At 32.8% G+C, this 19,623-nt stretch overlaps 1 protein-coding gene across 1 annotated transcript; it reads right to left on the bottom strand.

Annotated features, from left to right (window-relative positions):
* Positions 1 to 1,272: 1,272 nt before the first annotated feature.
* Positions 1,273 to 2,444, bottom strand: LOC141248710 (uncharacterized). The gene is given in 2 exon segments (XM_073669404.1): positions 1,273 to 1,802; positions 1,805 to 2,444. Coding segments are annotated over 2 exon segments (1,170 nt in total).
* Between the last annotated feature and the right edge of the window lie 17,179 nt (positions 2,445 to 19,623).

The raw sequence follows: 19,623 nt of genomic DNA, 5'->3' as shown, positions 1-19,623 counted from the left end.
AATAAATTATTTGTCTTAAAAAATGATCAAATGGTTTGATTTCCACATGGGTGGATGGGGTCAGAGACTTGGCAATTGGGTCGGTCAGGTTGGGTTCGGGTTAGAGAGTTTCAGGTTTGGGTCATTTCGAGTCACGATATTTCAGGTTGAACTTTTACCGGGTCAGAATGGGTCATGTTATAACAGGTTTAATGTTGGGTCTGGTAGATGTGAAATTTTTTCACTTTTTGTACTTCTTTTCTTTAAAAAAGTAATAAAAATATTTATTTAATAAATAAAAATATTTATTTAACAAAAATAAAAGCTTTTTAAAATTAATTTTATATATTTTATGTTTATATTCTTGAACAACAGGTCGGATCATACTATGACCTAGAAATTTCTCGGGTCATCGGGTCAAAACCGGGTAAAGAGTGTCATGACAACTTTGGGTAAAGAGTGTCATGACATATAGAAGTGTAAGTGTCATCACAGATTTAAAAAGTCTCATGATATATAGAAGTGTCATCATAGAGGACTGACACACATAAAAAAGTGTCATCACACAAATAAAAAGATTAATTACATAAATAAAAGTGTTATCACATCAATACAAAGTGTCATTACTTCTATATCATCTAAAAATAATATCCACATACAATTAAAACTGTCATTATATGCGGTTAGAAATTTATCAATCAGAGCTTGATTAAACAGAGTGTCGCTCCGCTGGTCTTCGGCGAAGACCAGCGGAGCGACACTCCGGAAAGGACCGACGGAGCAACACTCCAGGCTGTGCTCCGGCGAGGTCCGACGGAGCGACACTCCGGAAGAGGCGGTGCTCCGGCGAAGTCTGGCAGAATGACACTCCGGTGATGGCCGGCGGAGCGACACTCTGGAGCGACACACTGGAATGACTTACTCTTCTATAAACCATTCAATCTAATATACATACAAAATCAAGTGTACTCACAACAAAACAATTAGGGAGGAGAATCTATGCCCAAACGTAAATTTTCCTGTTACAAAAATCTTACACTAATGATTCTTTGCTGCTTATATATACAAAAGAATACCTGGTGTATAAACTCAACTTAAGATTCAGTCATAATCATAAGATTCCAACCTTGAACATAAATTTTTACCATAGGGACTAAGAATATGAGTTCTCTAAACATTAAAGGAATTCCAAACAAAAATAACACTTAATATACTACTTTAAGTGTCAAACAGTTGAATTGCATTAGCAATCAGAACAAATCTCATCAAAAAGCCTATGTCCCCTAACAAGATTTAAGATTCAGTTCTTCCAATGATACGTTCCTCAGGATGATAATACAACATCTCTTCCCATATCAACTCCCTAATCATCCTTTCATCCACACAAAACTCATCGACCTCCAAACTAATACCCTTCTTTCCATCACAATCATCCTAATCGGGATCCTATATACTCTCAAAATACGGATGCTTCAGGGCCTGCGAAGCGGATAACCGGTCCCACGGGTCAACCACCAGTAAGCTCTTGAGCAAGTCGATTGCCTGCAACTCCGCCCACGGGAACATATTCTCCAAATCCCTCCCCGGCGAGCACGGAAGGGTCTCCAAATACTCCTTAAACTTACAACATTCCTAGAAGTGGCTAAGTTCGCCCGGTTTCTTGCCAAGCAATCTATATATACTAACGATCTGAGCGAGGCTATTCGGCGCCTTGAAGATCGGTTTCCCGCCAAGCATCTCCGCTAACACACACCCTGCTGACCACATGTCGACCCCGTTTCCGTACCACGCGGATCCGGTCAGCAGCTCCGGCGCTGTGTACATCTCATCCCAATGTACTCCGCCATCTTCTGTGGGTCCTCAATCTTCGTGCGGGCCAACCCGAAATCGCTGATCTTGAGACTGTTCAGCTTGAAGTTGACGAGGATGTTTTGCGGTTTCAGGTCGCGGTGAATGATGTTATTCGAGTGAAGGAAATTGAGTCCGCGGAGAATCTGAAACATGAAGACCTTCACGTGGTAGGGTGAGAGCCTCGGTTGCACGTTCTTGATGACTTGGCCGAGGTCGGCGTCCATGAGCTCCTGTACGAGGTACACGTGGCGGAAGTTTGATCTGAGCGGGGATGATGATTGTGATGATGACGAGAGCATGACGTCCTTGAGCGATATGATGTTGTCGTGGCCGCTGCCCATTCGACGTAGGATCGGAATCTCCCGGAGAGTCATGAGCGCAGTGGTTGAGTTACAGAGGGCCTCTGAGATCTTCTTGACTGCGACCATCTCATTGGTTTCACGGTTGAAGCACGAGCAAACGATACCGTACGAGCCGTTTCCTAGAACCGCCATAGGAGCGTATTTGATGTCGAGCTCGAACGTGACAGCGCTGGAAACCATGAATATTTGTTTCTTCTTCGCCGGTTGCTGCTGCCTGACTTCTTCTTCTCTTCTCATGCCACCGTTTTCCATGTATGATCGTAGCTGGTAGCAAGAAAATAAGGGCTAACCTTATTCGTATATATATATTAGCAAATTCATTATCTTTTAAAACTGATTGTTCCATTTTTTAACTTTATTTTATTATATCTATAAATTGATGCTTCGAGCTACTGGTTGCCGGAGGTAATAATATTTCCGAGTAGATTTCCATAACAAGATATACAACAATTTATTTAGATTTTTATAATAATTTAATCACATATTCATTACACGATTTGGTTTACCACTTCTAAATATCTCAACTATCAAATATTAAGATCTTTTATATCTTATCTAAAATATTCAGAATTGGAAAAATCTTCTCATTTCATATCTAAAATATATTTAAATATATAAAAAATAGTAATTTATAAACCTAAAACATATAATTTCCGTCTTCATTTTATAATAAAAATATAATAGACTCTTTATATAGGGTTAATATAGATAAGTATAAAATTTAGGAATAAATGTGGAGAGTTTGTAAATAAATGACTTAAGAATAAGGATCCGGTGAAAACAGCCCTTATGGTGTTAAGTATGAACTTTCTCGGGTACACGTATAGCACGCTAATGTTCACATATAACACGCTAATGTTCACATCTAAAGGGATAAAAAAATTCACCCAGAAAAGGTAAAAAAAAAAAACTGTTCACCATTAATTACAAAAATGTCACCGCGTGAATTCATTAAAAAACTCATCTTTTAATCTCAGCCATCCATTTTCTAATCTAATGGCTCAACATTCTTCGCACTTCACACCATAAGGGTGTTTTCACCGGAACTCACCTCAATGACTTAATTATTGTGGAGCCATTTTATCTAGGAAATATGATATTTTGATGTTGTGAATCGACTTTCAAATTTTATTCCTAAATTTTAAGGTTATGGACAATTATAGGAGTAACTACTATAGTAATGTGTCATGCACGGAAGTATATTTTTATAAGTATATATAATTTTATTTTTAAGAAGATTATTATGTTATTTGGGTTTACAGATGAAATTTATAAATTATTATTTTTAATATATATTTTGTATATAAATTTACATTGTTCACTTAGTTTATTGATGTTTAAGATTTCTTATACCTACCCTTCCAATTCATTAATTAATAAACAAAATCCTCCTAATAAACACAATTCAGTGTGTATTTTAATTTTCAATACAATTATAAATAACGGCATGACAATAGAAAAATGACTTCCACAATAAATGATAAGCATGTAACGCTTTAATACTATCCTGATCAAAATTTTACTTTTTTAAAAAAAAAAACTTGGCTAGATTACTCATAGTGAAAACATTTTATTTCACTTATTCGCTGTGATATTAGGTAAATTTTTGGACTAATTTTAGAGTGTGCTTATCCATATTCATTATAACGCGAGACTGACACGTGACAAGATTATAAAATAACAAAATAAATATTATAATAAAATAACATAAAATAGATCTTATAAGCAAATAACTATAGTAAGAGAGGTTTTCTAGGAGATTATTTTTATTATAGAACTCGGTTACGATACAAACTAGTACTATAGTGTAAAATGAGAACGACTTCCGTCCATCCACGTGTCTTCATCCAACCGCCTATATTAAATGCGCTACGCGCGTTTAAAAATAGAAAAGAAAGCCAATCGTTCACAATATAACTCACACAGTGTTCTCAAAAAGCTAGACGGGTACTAGGCGGTGAAAGGGGGTGACTAGCACCTAAGCGTCTAGGCGGATCAATATTATAACACTTAGTTTTATATTTTAGTACAATTTCATAATATGAGAAGTTAAATAGAAATATATTAATTCATATTTTTTATAATAATTCATAATTTAACTATGTATTTTGAATATAAGCATATAATTTGCTAATTTATCATCTAAAATTCATAGACTTAATATCATTTTTCATAAAGAAGATCTACAAGAAAAAATCTTACAGTTTTCAACGCAAATTTCAACTTAATAAAATTAATCTAGTCCTCCATATATTCATTCTCATTATACTCCTAAACATGAACATTAACTTCTTGCTTCATGTCTGACTCATCAAGCTTAAACTCATCATTATCTTTATCTACACCATCTGTTCCATCCAGTGTTCTAAAAAACGCGCATAGGCGGGGCCTAGGCGCTAGACGGACGATTTTTTTCCCACCGCCTAGCTGAAAGCGCCTAGCAACTAGTCGCAACATTAGGGCTTAGGCGGGCTTTTTAGAACATTGAAGTCACGCAATTTGCTTTTTAAAACATACGTGAAAGAGATACTTTCTAGAGTTAAAAACCTACGCATTTGATATGAATCGACACCTTCTCTTCCGCAAATCTTCTAAGATAAAAATTTGATTCTCGACTGCTTTAGTTCGGAAAAACGCGACGAAGATTTAAATCTTCTCTCGGAACAAACCCGACGAAGATTTAAATCTTCTCTCGGAACAAACCCGACCCCCCCCCCCCCCTCCCCCCAAGAAGTTGAAAAAATTAGGTATTTTAAATCTTTCATACTTGTACTATGTCCTTAGGTCTCCAACATCATTTAATACTACTTTTCATTAGGTTTATTTTCTCTAACATCCTTTGAACAAGCGAAAAAATGTCGACTAGTAGTACATACGATGATAGTGGTACTAATCCAGGTACATTGATATATTTTGATAATTAGTTTCTATTTTTAGACTAACATTTACTAGTTTAGGGTTTTGTTATTTTGTTTTGCAACAGAAATGCGAACGAAGGTGAGGCACGACATTCTAATCTTGAATAATCCGCAAATAGGTATAAAAAGGAAAAAAATGATGAGAGAAAAATGCAAACGGTTAGGTTTTGCTTGATGATATATTGCATTTATCACTGGTTGAGATGCACTCTATTCTTTACAAACGTGCATTTTCGTCTATATCCACATGCATGTGGTCTATTTTATATGTAGTAACTTTTTTATTTACAAATTATGCATGTTGATTGTTGAAAAATACACTTTGATTGACAAAAAATGCAAGAGAACGACCGGATGCACTTTATATGATATATTGCATGTTATAGTGATTGTAACATGCATTCTACTTTTAGAAACCGTGCATTCCTCCCGGATTGACATGCATTTTTGTCTAAACCACATGCATATGGTCAAATTTTATATGCAGTAATTTATTTACCAATTATGCATGTTGATTGTTAAAAAATGCACTATGACTAACAAAAAATGGAAGAGAACATGCATTCAGGTTTAGATGAGATATTGCATTTTACAGTGATTGTAAAATGCTTTCTACTTTTAGAAACCATGCATTTTCCCTGAATTGACATGTATTTTTGTTGAAACCACATGCATGTGGTCTAATTTTTATGCAATAACTTTTTTATTTACAAATTATGCATGTTGATTGTTGGATTGACATTCTGAATTTCTTAAATGACAATCAAGAGCAGAAAACTAGCATCACCTACCGCATTAGACAACAACACCTCTGAAAGTTTGAATTTTATTACATTCTTTTATATTTTGAGCTAATGTTGATTTCAATTGTACTTTGGTTTAAGATTTGCATTTTAACTAAAATGAATGCGTTTTTTAGTTGAGTTATCAAACAAAAAGAACCGAAGGAAAAATTAGGCCAGATGAGGTCGCAATTATCACTTACCAAAGAAAGGCAGTGAAGAAGAAAGGCAAAACTATACCAAATCCCTATATAGACAAAATAATGAAGAAAATGCAAAAACCAGCTCAATCACAGCCGAAAAAATCAAAATTGAAGGATATCAAAGTAGTATAGAGCTCTACAACTCCTAAAAAAGGGAAGAAAAGGAACGCTAAAGAGATAGTTGAGGAGTTAGAAAATCCAATAGAGAGTTCAAATGATGGAATAAGGAAAAAGAAGTCCAAACTACTAGTAACGTGAACAAGGTCAAGCCCAAGATTGATATGTGATCTCCTTTCCCGCATGACTCGCCCTAAAATGGATGATGTAGTTGAGATGGGGCTTGGAGAATTGCAAAAATAGGATATAAAAGAGGTTCTGCAACGTCTCACCTACCAGTTGATTACAAACTTCTGTCCAAACTCTTATATAATTAAGTTTGGGGCTACTAAGGAGATACATCTCCAGTGTTTTGATGTACACAAATATTTGTGTGTGCCAGATGGAGATAGAGAAATAGTGATGTATAGAAGAGGGCAAAATGATCCATACATGAAGACTTCTTGAGATAGTTTTATACCGAGGTGGATGAGAATACAAGAAAGAAGGTTAGATTGTTTTGAACTTTAATTCACTTTGTTTTGATTTAAAACAAAAGGCAATTTAGATTATAATGCATTTTAGGCATTTTATGGGTTTCTCTTGTTCCTTTTGGTTTGATATAGATACAATTGATGATGACATAAATTTATTTTTTGATTAGGTTGTTCCAGATCTTAAGGTGATTACTCCATATTCTTAGCTAATAATATTCTCCAATTCGAAACACCCCTATGATTGGTTCAAGAGAAACTTCATTGTGTTGTTCAATAGTCTTGTGCGTGGTTGAAAGCAACACAAGTGGAGGGCTAAATATAAGGACTTTGGATGCAATTCATGATACATCAGTTATTCCTAGTTTGGACTAGAGCAGACACATAATCAGTGTTCTTAATGAATCAGCTGAACTATGGAAGAGAAAGTGTTCTGGTTGGTTTCGAGGACCAATTTTACTACATGTGGAAAGTGCAAGAAGTCAATCTCTTTTACAAAAATGCATGTCAGTTTAGTAAATATGTATATCTATAATTTATATATGCATTTCTATGTACAAAACATTCCACATCTATTCAAATAAAATATGCATATCTCAAAAATAAAATCAGTTATATTCCAGTCTTTTATGTGAGATATTTTGATAACTTTAAATAATCTTTATTTCCAGGTGGCATATGTGGATCGGGTTGTAGTGAGAAATAAACCATCTCTGAGAATATTTCCTATCATCGACAATTGGAGCACAAAAAGTTTGAAAGATAGAGAAACTCTTGATATCAAACATGGAGGTTTTGGATTAGGCTCCTTAAGAGATGGATTAGAGACTTCCTCGTCATTCCACAAAACAAATGCTTTATCTTCGAGTGTACAATTTGCACCAACAACCCCTACCCATCATTCTCCAGAGAAAGATGGTCTTTTGGTAAGTAATGTATTTAATATGATTGCATGTATGGTGCTAAAAAAATTAATATTTTATTGAAATGAATATCCGTGCTAATTGCTCCACTTGGGTGTGTCGTGGTAAAAATTGTGCAGTGTTTTTTTTAAAGAACCACATTGATGAAGGAAAAGTTCTAGCTGAAGGTATTCAAAACTACCTAAACCGATTAAAGACGGACGAAGGAATAAAACTACAAAGCAACAACATATATAACAAAGTCCATGATGCAATAGATGAAATGCTAAAAATCGATGTTGCTTTAACCTTGTCTCAATCAAGGGTGATGGAAGATGAAGAGACAATGTCTCAACAACTACTCCGGGATGCAGCTAACAAATGCTTGAAAGAGATTGAAGAGAAAATGAAGACTAGGAATGATTTTGATCATTATGATCCAAGTAAAATGTTTGACCTGGGTATACACCTTATACCCACACCATAGCCGAGCGGGAAGAGATATTGGAGAAGAATCAGGTATGTGTTTAAAACTTGCATTTCTAAAAAAATTAAAATGCATGTTTATACCTTATATATGCATGTCCATCTTATAAGAATGCATGTCTATCCTTTGAAAATGCACAACCGAGAGAAGTACACAAATAGACAAGAACAGGTTTGTAGATGAACTTTGTTATGTCTTTAAATACAAACAAAGATAATACAGTTCAAGAAAAAGAGCATGACAATGATTTTGTGAATGATGTTGTAAGCGTTGTTGTAAAACAATATGAAGCAGAGAGATTGGATAAGACTGAGAAGGAACTTACTGAAGTTAGAGAAGAAGTAGTTACAAAGAAGGGACCACAATATGTCCAAAAATCAATCCTAGATGAATTGAATAATAATCAGGTATGTGTCCAAAAAATGCATGTATATACCTTTTATATGCATGTCCATGTCAACAGAATGCATGTATATCCCATAAAAATGCATCTCGTTAGATATGCAAGTGTATTACTAAAATTGCATGTACATCTCATTAGAATGCATGTCTATCCCATAAAATGCACCTCTTTACCTATGAAAAGCCTATTACTAAAAAAATTCATGTACATCTCATTAGAATGCATGTCTATCCCTTAAAAATGAATCTCTTTAACTATGAAAAGTTTATCAAAATATTATGAATGTCTACTATTTATCTACTTGAATGAAACTGCACAGACTGTAAGCAGTCATGGCAAAACACCAATACAAGAATCAACCAACATGAAAAATAATCAGAAGAAAGTGACTTTCCAGCCAAGAGTGTTGGATAACAGGAGAAAGTGGAAACCTTCATTTAAACACAAGTCTCCGCACAAAGAAAGGCAGGTAAACTTGAATGAAAAGCCAACAATCGAAGAGAAGAAGTTGAACAACTAGGTGTTAGATCAGAGGAAAAGTTAATATCCTTTATAACTATTAGCATATGATAAATAACTTTCATGATGAAAACTTATATATATATTGTTAGCATATTGTAGATGGATGGAGATTATATTCAGGATGGGGAGAGTTACGGCACTTAAGAAAGACTTCGAGTCTATGAAGCCACAAGAGTGGATAGAGAGTGACTTACTTAATATCTGGGCAGAATTGTTGAACACAAATGAGATGCTAAAAAGTCCTGAAAAATCATTAAGTCACTTCTTCCCACATGACATTACAATAGGACTTCTATACTAATGTATGTTTAAAAAAGTGCATGTTGATTGCCATGATATGCATCTTGACTCGTAGAAAAAAATTAATATTGTATTTTCCAATAATTCATAGGGCTTTCCACTGAAAGAAGATGAAGCAAGTCACAATGAAAGATGTTTTTGGTTTCTAAACATGTTTGAGGAATATGCAAAACAAACAGATAAATTGCAAATGAGTGAAACAGACCTGGTATGATAAAGTATTGTTTATTCCTTGATTTCCATCAATTGTTCCTTGTATAAAAAATAGTGATTATATATTTTTTAAATGCATTTTGTATTCCCCATATGGAAGTCTAACACTATTACATCATAGCCTTCAATGTGAAGAATCCAAGAATTGATATTATTGATAATTCAAAAAAAGGAAGGTTTGTAGAAAAATATTTGAATGTTCCTGGTGATATGGTAAGTCAAAATAATACATAGTATTCTTATGAGAAAAATCATACTAAATATGTAATGTTTGTTGCAGAGAAAGCTCTTTATTGCACTTATTGAAAAAAACCGATTAGAGTCCAAAGCTAAACCTTTTTATGATGAAAAGAGTGTACATGTTGTAAGGCTTCAAATGACTTGGAGATACGTAGCCAACGACGTTGATTGTGGTGTGTTTGTCATGAGACATATGGAAACCTACTTTGGAAATGGTATGGAGGATTGGGATTTTGGGCTTAACCTCGATGATCTAGAACAAATGCAGACCTTGAGGATCAAGTATTGGTACGCCATTATAGAGAATCAATTTAATGAATTGAAGATGAATATGCATATAATGATGGCTCCTCCTAAAACCAAGAAAAATTGAGTAGCTGATGTTGCTATGAACATTTGTGGAAAGTTGTTTTGGAAACTATTAGGTGTAATTCTGTGTAAGAAAAATTGAGTAGTTGATGTCATTTTTCATAATGATGTAATTTTGGATACTGAAGTTGTTTTAGATACTGATGCCATATTGATATTGATGTAATTTAGGTGTAACTTGGAAAGTGTTGGGAATATTTCTATTAGGTGTACTTTAAAACAGAGTATTCCGTTTTTGGATACTAATGTCATTTTGTATAGACTAGAAAGTTTATTTTGTGTAAAAAAGATGCATGCCAATTTGGTAACAGTGCATGTTAATGTGGTAAACATTCATGGTAAAAAGATCATTGTTTGAACAAGACTGCACATTGATTATATACATAAAAAGGAGTGCAAATGAATTCCTTAAAAAGTACGAAAAAATCTTGGTTAAAAATCTTGGTTAACATGAACTGTATGTTTAACACAAAAATCTCAACACAAAAGTTCTAGGCATGACAGATTTTTATATTGTATGAAGCAAAATTATTTATATTGAAAACTATTAGATTTGATTCTCTTGCTTGCAAGTTCTAGAGTTGTGTCCAGGTTTGCCACATGATGTGCAAAATCTCTTCTGATTTGATGCTTGAGACCTGAAATCCAAAAAAAGTATGCATGTCAATGAAAAAACAATGCATGTCAATGGAGATGTAATGCATGTGAATGGATATATAATGCACATCAATTGAAATATAATGCACATCAATGGATATATAATGCACGTCAATGGAAAAATATAATGCAAGTCAATGAAAACATAATTCAGGTCAATGGAGATATAATGCATGTCAATGCAGATATATTGCACGTCAATAAAATATCTAATGCACGTCAATGGAGATATAATGCACGTCAATGAAGATAAAATGCACTTCAAGAGAAATATAATGTACGTCAATGGAGATATAATGCACGTCAATGTAAAAATATAATGCACGTCAATGAAAATATAATGCACGTCAACTTCACTGAGGATATAATGCATGTAAATGAAGAAATAATGCATGTCAATGACAATAAAATGCACTTCAATGATTTAAAAAAAGTGAATCACCTAAGTGTTTCTGCAATATCCTTTAGACGTTTTAGGGTGGTGTACCCTTGTTATTTGACTGTGCAGGTGGGTGAATTTCTAATTCTTCAGGTATAGGGCCCATAAAGTTCTCTATTCGACTTAAAGATCCGTTCAAACCTGATGCAGTAGAAAGTTGCTGCAGATACTGATCTTTTTCATTTTTCAACATATTATGGACATGCTTCATAGTATCAACATCATTTTCAATGATATTAATAAAGATATGCATTTCAGCTAGAAGCTTGTTGCTTAGAGACATCTTTTCATCAAATTTCGACTCTTGAGTGTACAATGAACCATCAATTTTGAATGTCGGCTTCAAGGTTGACTTCTTTGTCCAACGACACGGAATTTACTTCTCAGGTAGTGCATCTAAACGGTCTTCTTTAAAAGCGAAAAACATGTGAGCACAAGGGAGGGCGGTGTTCATAAATTTGTTGCATGAACAAGAAAAATTCATTGAGGGACTTATTATGCTTGATTATGTATTCTTTGTCACCACTAGAAGTGACATATATATGATTGACATCACCATGTTTCTCAAAGTTTGAAAAGCCACATCTGAATGTAGCCTCACATATCTCAACTTGCAACTCATGAAATACATTCAAAGTGAACAACGATGCACATTGCACCTCAATTGGCAAACTAGTTTTCAATATCGGGTTGAAAGTAGATGAATCTAGGTCTAGCTTATTCTGGTTTTAGCACCGAGAATCAATTGCATTTCCAAATTGCATCATGAACACAACCAAGGTTGATAATCCGGAAATAAAGTTGGCAAAGAAATTATATTGGTTTTCTGATCTTGAGGTTGTCTGTAACAAACCATCCATTTTTTCGTCTTAGAAGTATGCAAGAATCCAATAATGACGTAGATCAAACATATCTTGAAGCCAGATATTTCCTTCAGGGTGAAAATCGGTAATGATCGACTTCCAAGAAGACTCAAAATCTTGTTGGTTCAATTCAATACTCTATACTACCCCATTGAGCCTTTTCCTGAAATCCTCTTGTTCAAATGCATCAACTTTTACTTTCACTAGAACTTTGAACATGATGTGCCACATACAAAGCCGATGAACAACGGTAGTAAACACATTTTGAATAGTGGACTTTATGGATGGATCTTGATCAGTTAAGATAATGAAATGTTCACAACCCATTGATTTCTTAAAATTATCGAACAACCATACATAAAAGAGGATGTCTTGATACAATAATAAGCCAAACGCAAAGGTGATTGACCGCTTGTTATTGTCAATTGCAGTAAAAGGGACAAAAACCATGTCATACCTAGACAGAAAACATAAAAAAGTAAATGAGAATAAAATTGCAAGGGGGGGTACAAAAATGCAGTATAATTCCAATAATATGCACCAATATAACACCAAAATGAACGTCAATACAACCATAATGCAAAACTATATCATCAACAACATAAGAATGGTCATTTTACACCAGAAACTAAGAGTTGATTGGGCATTACCATTATCAAATAATGCATGTCAATGAACAAAAAATGCAAGTCAACGCACAAAAAATGCACCATTATCAAATAGAAAATGTGCAAGGTGAAATCACCTATTGGATTTGTATGTAGAATCGGCTAAAACAATATCACAAAATAGGAGAAACTCTTTCTAGCAGAAGGATATGCCCAAAAAGCCTCACTAGATGATTTTCATTATCAAGATAGTAGGATAAATGGAATGTGTCGCACATCTCCTTCTTACGGTATAGGGTGTCAATTACCATCTGTGCTTCATACCCAAACAAATATGCATTCAAAATCCTTGCTTATATTCTTAAAACCAATGATGGTTGCTCCAACATTAGAGTACGAACCTACTGAATTCTTATACAACTTATACGCTTTGCTTGTACCAATGTTTGATTTCAAACAATTGATTATGAAATCTTGGTGGAAATGAGTAAGTTTCCGGTCATTCTTGAAAAATTCCTTTTGTTGTTCAGTAACCATGGGATGTGTGTGACGCTCTACAAATCTGTGCACAACATAATCCTTCTTCTACGCAACATACATAAAAGTGAATTTAGTCTTACAATTACACCTGTTTGTTATCCTCCTCCTATTTGGTTTATACTTACTAATCCGCAAAGATTTGACTCCTTGCCTATTACAAAGAATATATCTCCTCGATGGCATGTTTGATTCATCAGAGCATTTTGTAAGCGTACATTTCCGTACACCAAAACCACAATAGTTTGTGTAGTTTTGATAGAATAGAGAAGAATCAGATAGAGATGGGAAGAATTGTCCAACAAAAGGCTTGATGTCAACTACACAATTTGGAATGTAATATCTCGAGCCTCCAGGAGAAACCTCAACAATTTCCTGAATATCTTGCTCAGATTTATATATAAAGATAATTTGCATGTGTATTAGATTCAACGCATTCAACACAAAATGCATGTCAATTAGGAAACAATGCAAATAAATCACCACAAAATGCATGTCATTGGCAAAAAAAATGCAACACATTCAACACAAAAATGCATTGTGATTGACAAAAAATGCATTGTGATTGACAAAAAAATGCAAGAGAAGGAAATGCATGTCCAAAAAAAAGGCTTGATGTCAACTATCTTGTTCAGATTTATCTATAAAAGATAGATGCAACGCATTCAAAACAAAATGCATGTCAATTAGGAAACAATGCAAATAAAACACCACAAATGCATGTCATTTGCATAAAAATGCAACACATTCAACACAAACAAAAATGCATTGTGATTGCCAAAAAAATGAAAGAGAACAAAATGCATGTCCGATAAAAAAGCTTGATGTCAACTATCTTGCTCAGATTTAGGAAACAATGCAACACAAAAGTGCTTGTCTGATGCTACAACTTTTGTTCTTCATTGTTTCAATGAAGAACGCAAAATCAAAAGGAACAAAAAGGAACGACACACTAATTACCTAAAAGCAAAATAGAAAAGGAACAAACAGATAGATAAAGTTAAAATCACAGAACACACAGAAAACAGAGAGAGAAAACACATAGAAGAAAGTGGAAAAGTGAAGAACAATTTGTATCCATGACAAAAAATAGAGAAAAGTGACGAACAATGACGACAAGGAAGAAAAATTGTGAGGGAGAAGAATGGAGAGAATAACGAAGAGATCAAACAACCTGCATCCATGACGGAAAAAAAATCGTGAGGGAGAAGAACGAAGAGAAGCGAATTGGGGAAGAAAAAACCTAAAGAAAAAAGAGAGAGCATAAGACTAATACGCATCTACCACTTGAAACAGCGAGTAAATCTAGATCCTCCTGTTTGAGGTGGATCAAACGGTTATGAGTAGTTCTGATTTTACAAGTTAGTAAGCGTACGCACCTGACACTTATCATTTATTATAAAATAATATAAAATAGATCTTATAAATAAATAAACCACACAATTATAAGATAAGAGAGATTCTAAGTAATACATTTTTATAATAAAATAATGTAAAATGGATCGTATAAATAAATAAATACTATTACGATAAGATAAGAAAGATTCAAGGAAATATATTTTTATATCAAAAATAAAATATCATGAATAAAATAACATTGTAATTAAATGAAAATAATAACAGATAAATTTATATGCTAATAAAAATAAGACGAAATAAAACATGAGGCCGACACGTATGCGAATTGAACGTGAGGCTAACATGTGTTAAGAACTCTTCTGTTTTAATATAGAAATAGATAGATGTAAAGAATAAATATGATGTTATTTTTCATTTTTAAAGTTTTTTCTTTCTCTTTTTCTTAGTAAGAGGCTGAGCTTCAATATGGCCCAAAATATGAATGAACCCCTACATGTTTAACAATGTATCTGCACGAGAGAATAAATTAACAAACCTCCCTAAAATATATTTCTTTTTTTATACAAATTCAACATTGGGATTCCTTCTAACCAGAAGGAAATCTCACATTATCATTATAGATAATGCTTACAAAACTTCTGAGGAAACCATGGAGAGGGGATTGAACAAGACTCGGCCTTTCTCGTAAAGTCCTGATATATGTATCAGGTAAATGAGATACAAATATGTATTTTCTAATCTCTGTCAAACCTAGATTATTTACTTTTTCACTTGCTAGAATATGCGTTGCTTTGTTCCTTTCACGTAAACAATGCATGAATTTGAATTCTTTGAATTTCTTGAATCCTTCTTTGTTATCTTCCACTATGTATTGAATATTACAAGGCACTTTATAGACTCCTTTTATTGCATTGATGATAAGAAGAATATCCCATTGAAAGATGACCTTTCTACAATCGTTATTTCTTGCTGATGTAATTACATCCAGAGCTGTTATTGCTTCTGCCTGTAAAACAAATGACTATTTTTTTTATGTGTTAATTTAAGGATATTTCCCATTTGCTCTCTTATAATATGGGATCTATAGAATTCACCATCTGTTCGAAAAGAAAAATCAAAATTAACTTTGATCCATTTGTTGTTTGGTTTTCTCCATCCTTTTTTTATTTTTTTGTTTTTTCAGCATGGTTTTATTAACATTTGATTTTATCAAATTGTTAAATTCATTGGATGATTCTAAAGATTGAAAGTGAAATATGGTAGATCTAAACTCCATCTATTCACTAATTTATTTCTCTTAAAAAATTGTTATTTTTGTCATGCCACATTTCATACCATAAAAAGCACATGATTTTAATGTTGCAATTATTCACGGAAAAAAATTGAAGTCTTCAAAAAATTTCCACTATTTTGAAAAACATAATTATTCTCTATTTTAGTTTCAACTTTATTAATCATATTAGTCGTAACTGGGCATTCAAAAAAGAAGTGATTTGTTATTTCATTTTGTGTGGTACAATGAGTACAATAATTAGGAACCCTGTTGAAATATCTATTCAATCTTTTGTGGCAGAGAGACAGTCACATAATACTTTTCATAAGAAAGTTTTTATTTTGGGGGTATATCTAGATTCCATAATTTATTTAAAATGTTTGGATTGGAATTTACAGAATTATTTGACAAAAAGTGTAGGGCTGAATTTGAGGTAAAAAGTCCCAAGGTAGATGGTTTCCAAATAATTTTACCTTCAAGATTCTTAATTCAGATGTATATGGAAATGATTTATCTACCACATGGATAGGTGCAAAATATACTAATTTAAAAGGATTCCATTTTTCTGGTGTGATAGATTCCTCTACTTTCATGTTTATACTATGAATGTTTGGATTAAATAGGTTTTTAAGTTGATGTTACCAATCCAATTATTTGTCCAGAAATTAATATTTCTTCCATTTCATAAAGTCCAAAATCCTTTTTCAAAATCTTTTCTTAGATGTAGCAATCTAGAAAATTGTCATGATTGTTTATTCTTTTTCTTATAGTTTGAAATGTTATAATTTGTAGGTACTTTCATAAATAAGTTGGCCCCATATACTGTTTGTCTCTATTAGAAGTTTCCATAATAATTTCATTTGAAGGGTTGTATTACACGTTTCAGCTTTATGAAGGCTTATCCCTCCATTAGATTTTGGTTTACATATTTTGTCCCAAGCAATTAACGGTCTATAAGAAGTATTATATTTGTTCCAAAAAAAGGATTTATTGATATTCTCAATTTTTTATGAATTCAGGATGGTTAGAAGAAGAAAAAACTTTGCATTAAATAGTTAGTTTTTGAAAGAAAATTTGATTGAATTAAAACATTTTTTGCACCTTGTGATAATTATCTTCTTCCCAACTAGAAAGTTGATTTTTGAGATTATTAAAAGCATACTCAAAACATTCATTTTTCAATCGCCCTGCAACAATACGTATCCCAAGGTATTTTTCCATTGTTGAGGTAATACGTATTTGATAAATTGATTAGAGACATTTGATGAGAATTGAATGTAGCTCTTTTCATAGTTAATTTTCAGTCCCGATATATTTGATAAATGCTCTAGTGTATTTTTGATATATTGTGCATTAGAGAAATTAGCATTAATAATAGTTTTGTCTACAAAACTTAAAAAGGTATGCATATTCCATTATTAATAATTTTGATACCAACTTTATGATTATTTTTAAATGATTCATGTGTCATTTTACGTGCCACGTATTCCATGGATATAATAAATAGAAATGATACAGTAGGATCAACTTGTCGTAAGCCGCATTTTGGTTTAAAAATAGGTCGATGTTCATTATTAACTAGAACTGAGAAGGGAGTAACAGAGGTACATGCCATAATAAGAAAAATCCATTTCGAAGAAAACCCAAAAGATTCTAATGTTTCGGACATAAACGGACGTTGAAGTTTATCATACGCTTTTTTCATATCTAATTTAAGAGTCATCCAACCTTTGTGTCCTTTTCCGTTGTAAGAGTCAAAAATTTCATGAGCAATAAGAATATTATGTTGGACTGATTTATCTTGAATAAAAGCTCCTTGGAGGGGGTTAATTACTTTCGGAAGAATATTTGAAGTCTGTTAGCAAGGATTTTGCAATGATTTTGTAAGTGGTATTGCAAAGACTAATTGATCTGTAGTGGTTAATAGTCTAAGGGTTGTCTTTTGTTTTGGAATTAACAAAATGAAAGATTGAGTTGATTCTGACACGAATGTTTGAGAGTGGAAAAAGACATGAGTTGCATTGATAATTGATTTACCAATTATAGGCCAATAAGTTTGATAAAACTCATCCAAAAATCCGTCTGAATCACAAGTTTTATTTTTAAGCAACTAATTTTCAAAAAAAAAATCTGAATCCGGTGGTTGCTTACATAACTCATTATTATCTTCATCCGTAATAGTACGAGTGATAATTTGTAAGTCTTGCATTGAAAGAGAAGTTATATGAGTTGGGTTAAATCTTGATTCTAAGCCTTTAGTAATGGCTAATCGTAGTTTGATCCCTATGAATAATACCATCAGAAGAAGTAAAGTGTGTGATTTTTTGTTTCAAATGTCTAATCTTGGTAATGCTCTAAAATACTTTGTGTTTTTATCCATATGAATAGTATTTTTGAGTTTCGCTCATTGAGAACAAAATTTATGTTGGAAATTGAGAAGACAGTTATATTTTATATTTGTATTTTTGAATTTTTTATTTAGATAAGGATCTAGAGGGTTGCAAAGTAACTGGGTTAAAATTGTTTCAAGATTTGAAGAAGTCTTCGCCAATTGAGTCTGATTATTATGACAAAAGTTTCGAGACCAAATTTTAGAGGTAAGCTTAGTTTACATTATTTCATATATATTTTAAATATGGATGACCCTTGACATTCGAATGTCCATGATTCAATATATTATCAATCCATGAATTTTCAAAACATAAAGGAAACGAAAGATGCAGAGTTTGTATAATATTAAAGCAGTTAGGAAAATTGTATTGAATTAAGCATCTATCAAATTTTCAAGAATGGTGTTTGAGAAATCCGTAGATTTTAACCGTGTATATGGGAAACCCACCAAAAAAATGGTAGAAAGACCAAATTTATTCGTTACATTTTCTAGTCTACGAAATCTATTTGGATTAAGCAGATTACCACCCCGTTTGTCATTAGAATCCATGATTTCATTAAAATGTCCCATAATTATAAAAGGGTAAGATTTTGTTAGACGAAATGTCATGTATATGTTCCCAGAAATCATGTGACGGTGCATATATTAATATAATATTAAATTGTATAATTGAGTTATCGAAATGAATAATGGTAATTTTGTTGTTGTTATGAATAGGAGTAAAATGACATGATTCCATTGTATTGGAAAATAATATCCATAATGCTCCTTTTGATCCAATTGCATTGCTTATTGTTATAGATTTAAATCCGATTTTGTTCAAAAAATTCTTTTTGGAAGTAAAATTAGATTTTTTCACCTAGGCAAATTATATCCAAATGGTTATGTTTTTTCATGAAAGAGATTTCTGTCCAGAAATCAATACGTTGTACTCCTATACAATTCAAATATGCTATTTTCATAATAAAAAAAATTGATTCTATAAACCCAAAGGTGCTTGATGGCACAAAATAAAGGATACCCCTGGGTATGAATGGAATAATTGTATGTATAAGTATATAAAAAAGAGCAATGAATAGAAAAGAAAATATACTGAAACTTAGATCTTAATATTTCATATATAAACCAGATCAACGGCCGTGATGTATTAGCCAAAAGTGAAGGAATGTGAAGGGAAAAATACCAGAAGGATCGGAGAAAGTAAAACCCACTCCATAAATGATCCAATCTGGTAATGGTCCATTCATATTTTATTGTACCTACGTTACCAAATGGCAAACTAATAGCAAGCCTATGAGCATTCTTACTAAAATTATCCCACACAAGGGTACCATAGCATTCTAATATAGAACAACGTGTCCAAAAGTATTAAAA

This window comes from Phyllobates terribilis, unplaced genomic scaffold, assembly GCF_046119375.1.
Source record: "Phyllobates terribilis strain yellow unplaced genomic scaffold, ASM4611937v1 Scaffold_3881__1_contigs__length_68638, whole genome shotgun sequence".
NCBI classification, from domain to species: domain Eukaryota; kingdom Metazoa; phylum Chordata; class Amphibia; order Anura; family Dendrobatidae; genus Phyllobates; species Phyllobates terribilis.
Note: the sequence above shows the minus strand (reverse complement) of the source record. Positions and strands in the feature narration are given on the sequence as shown.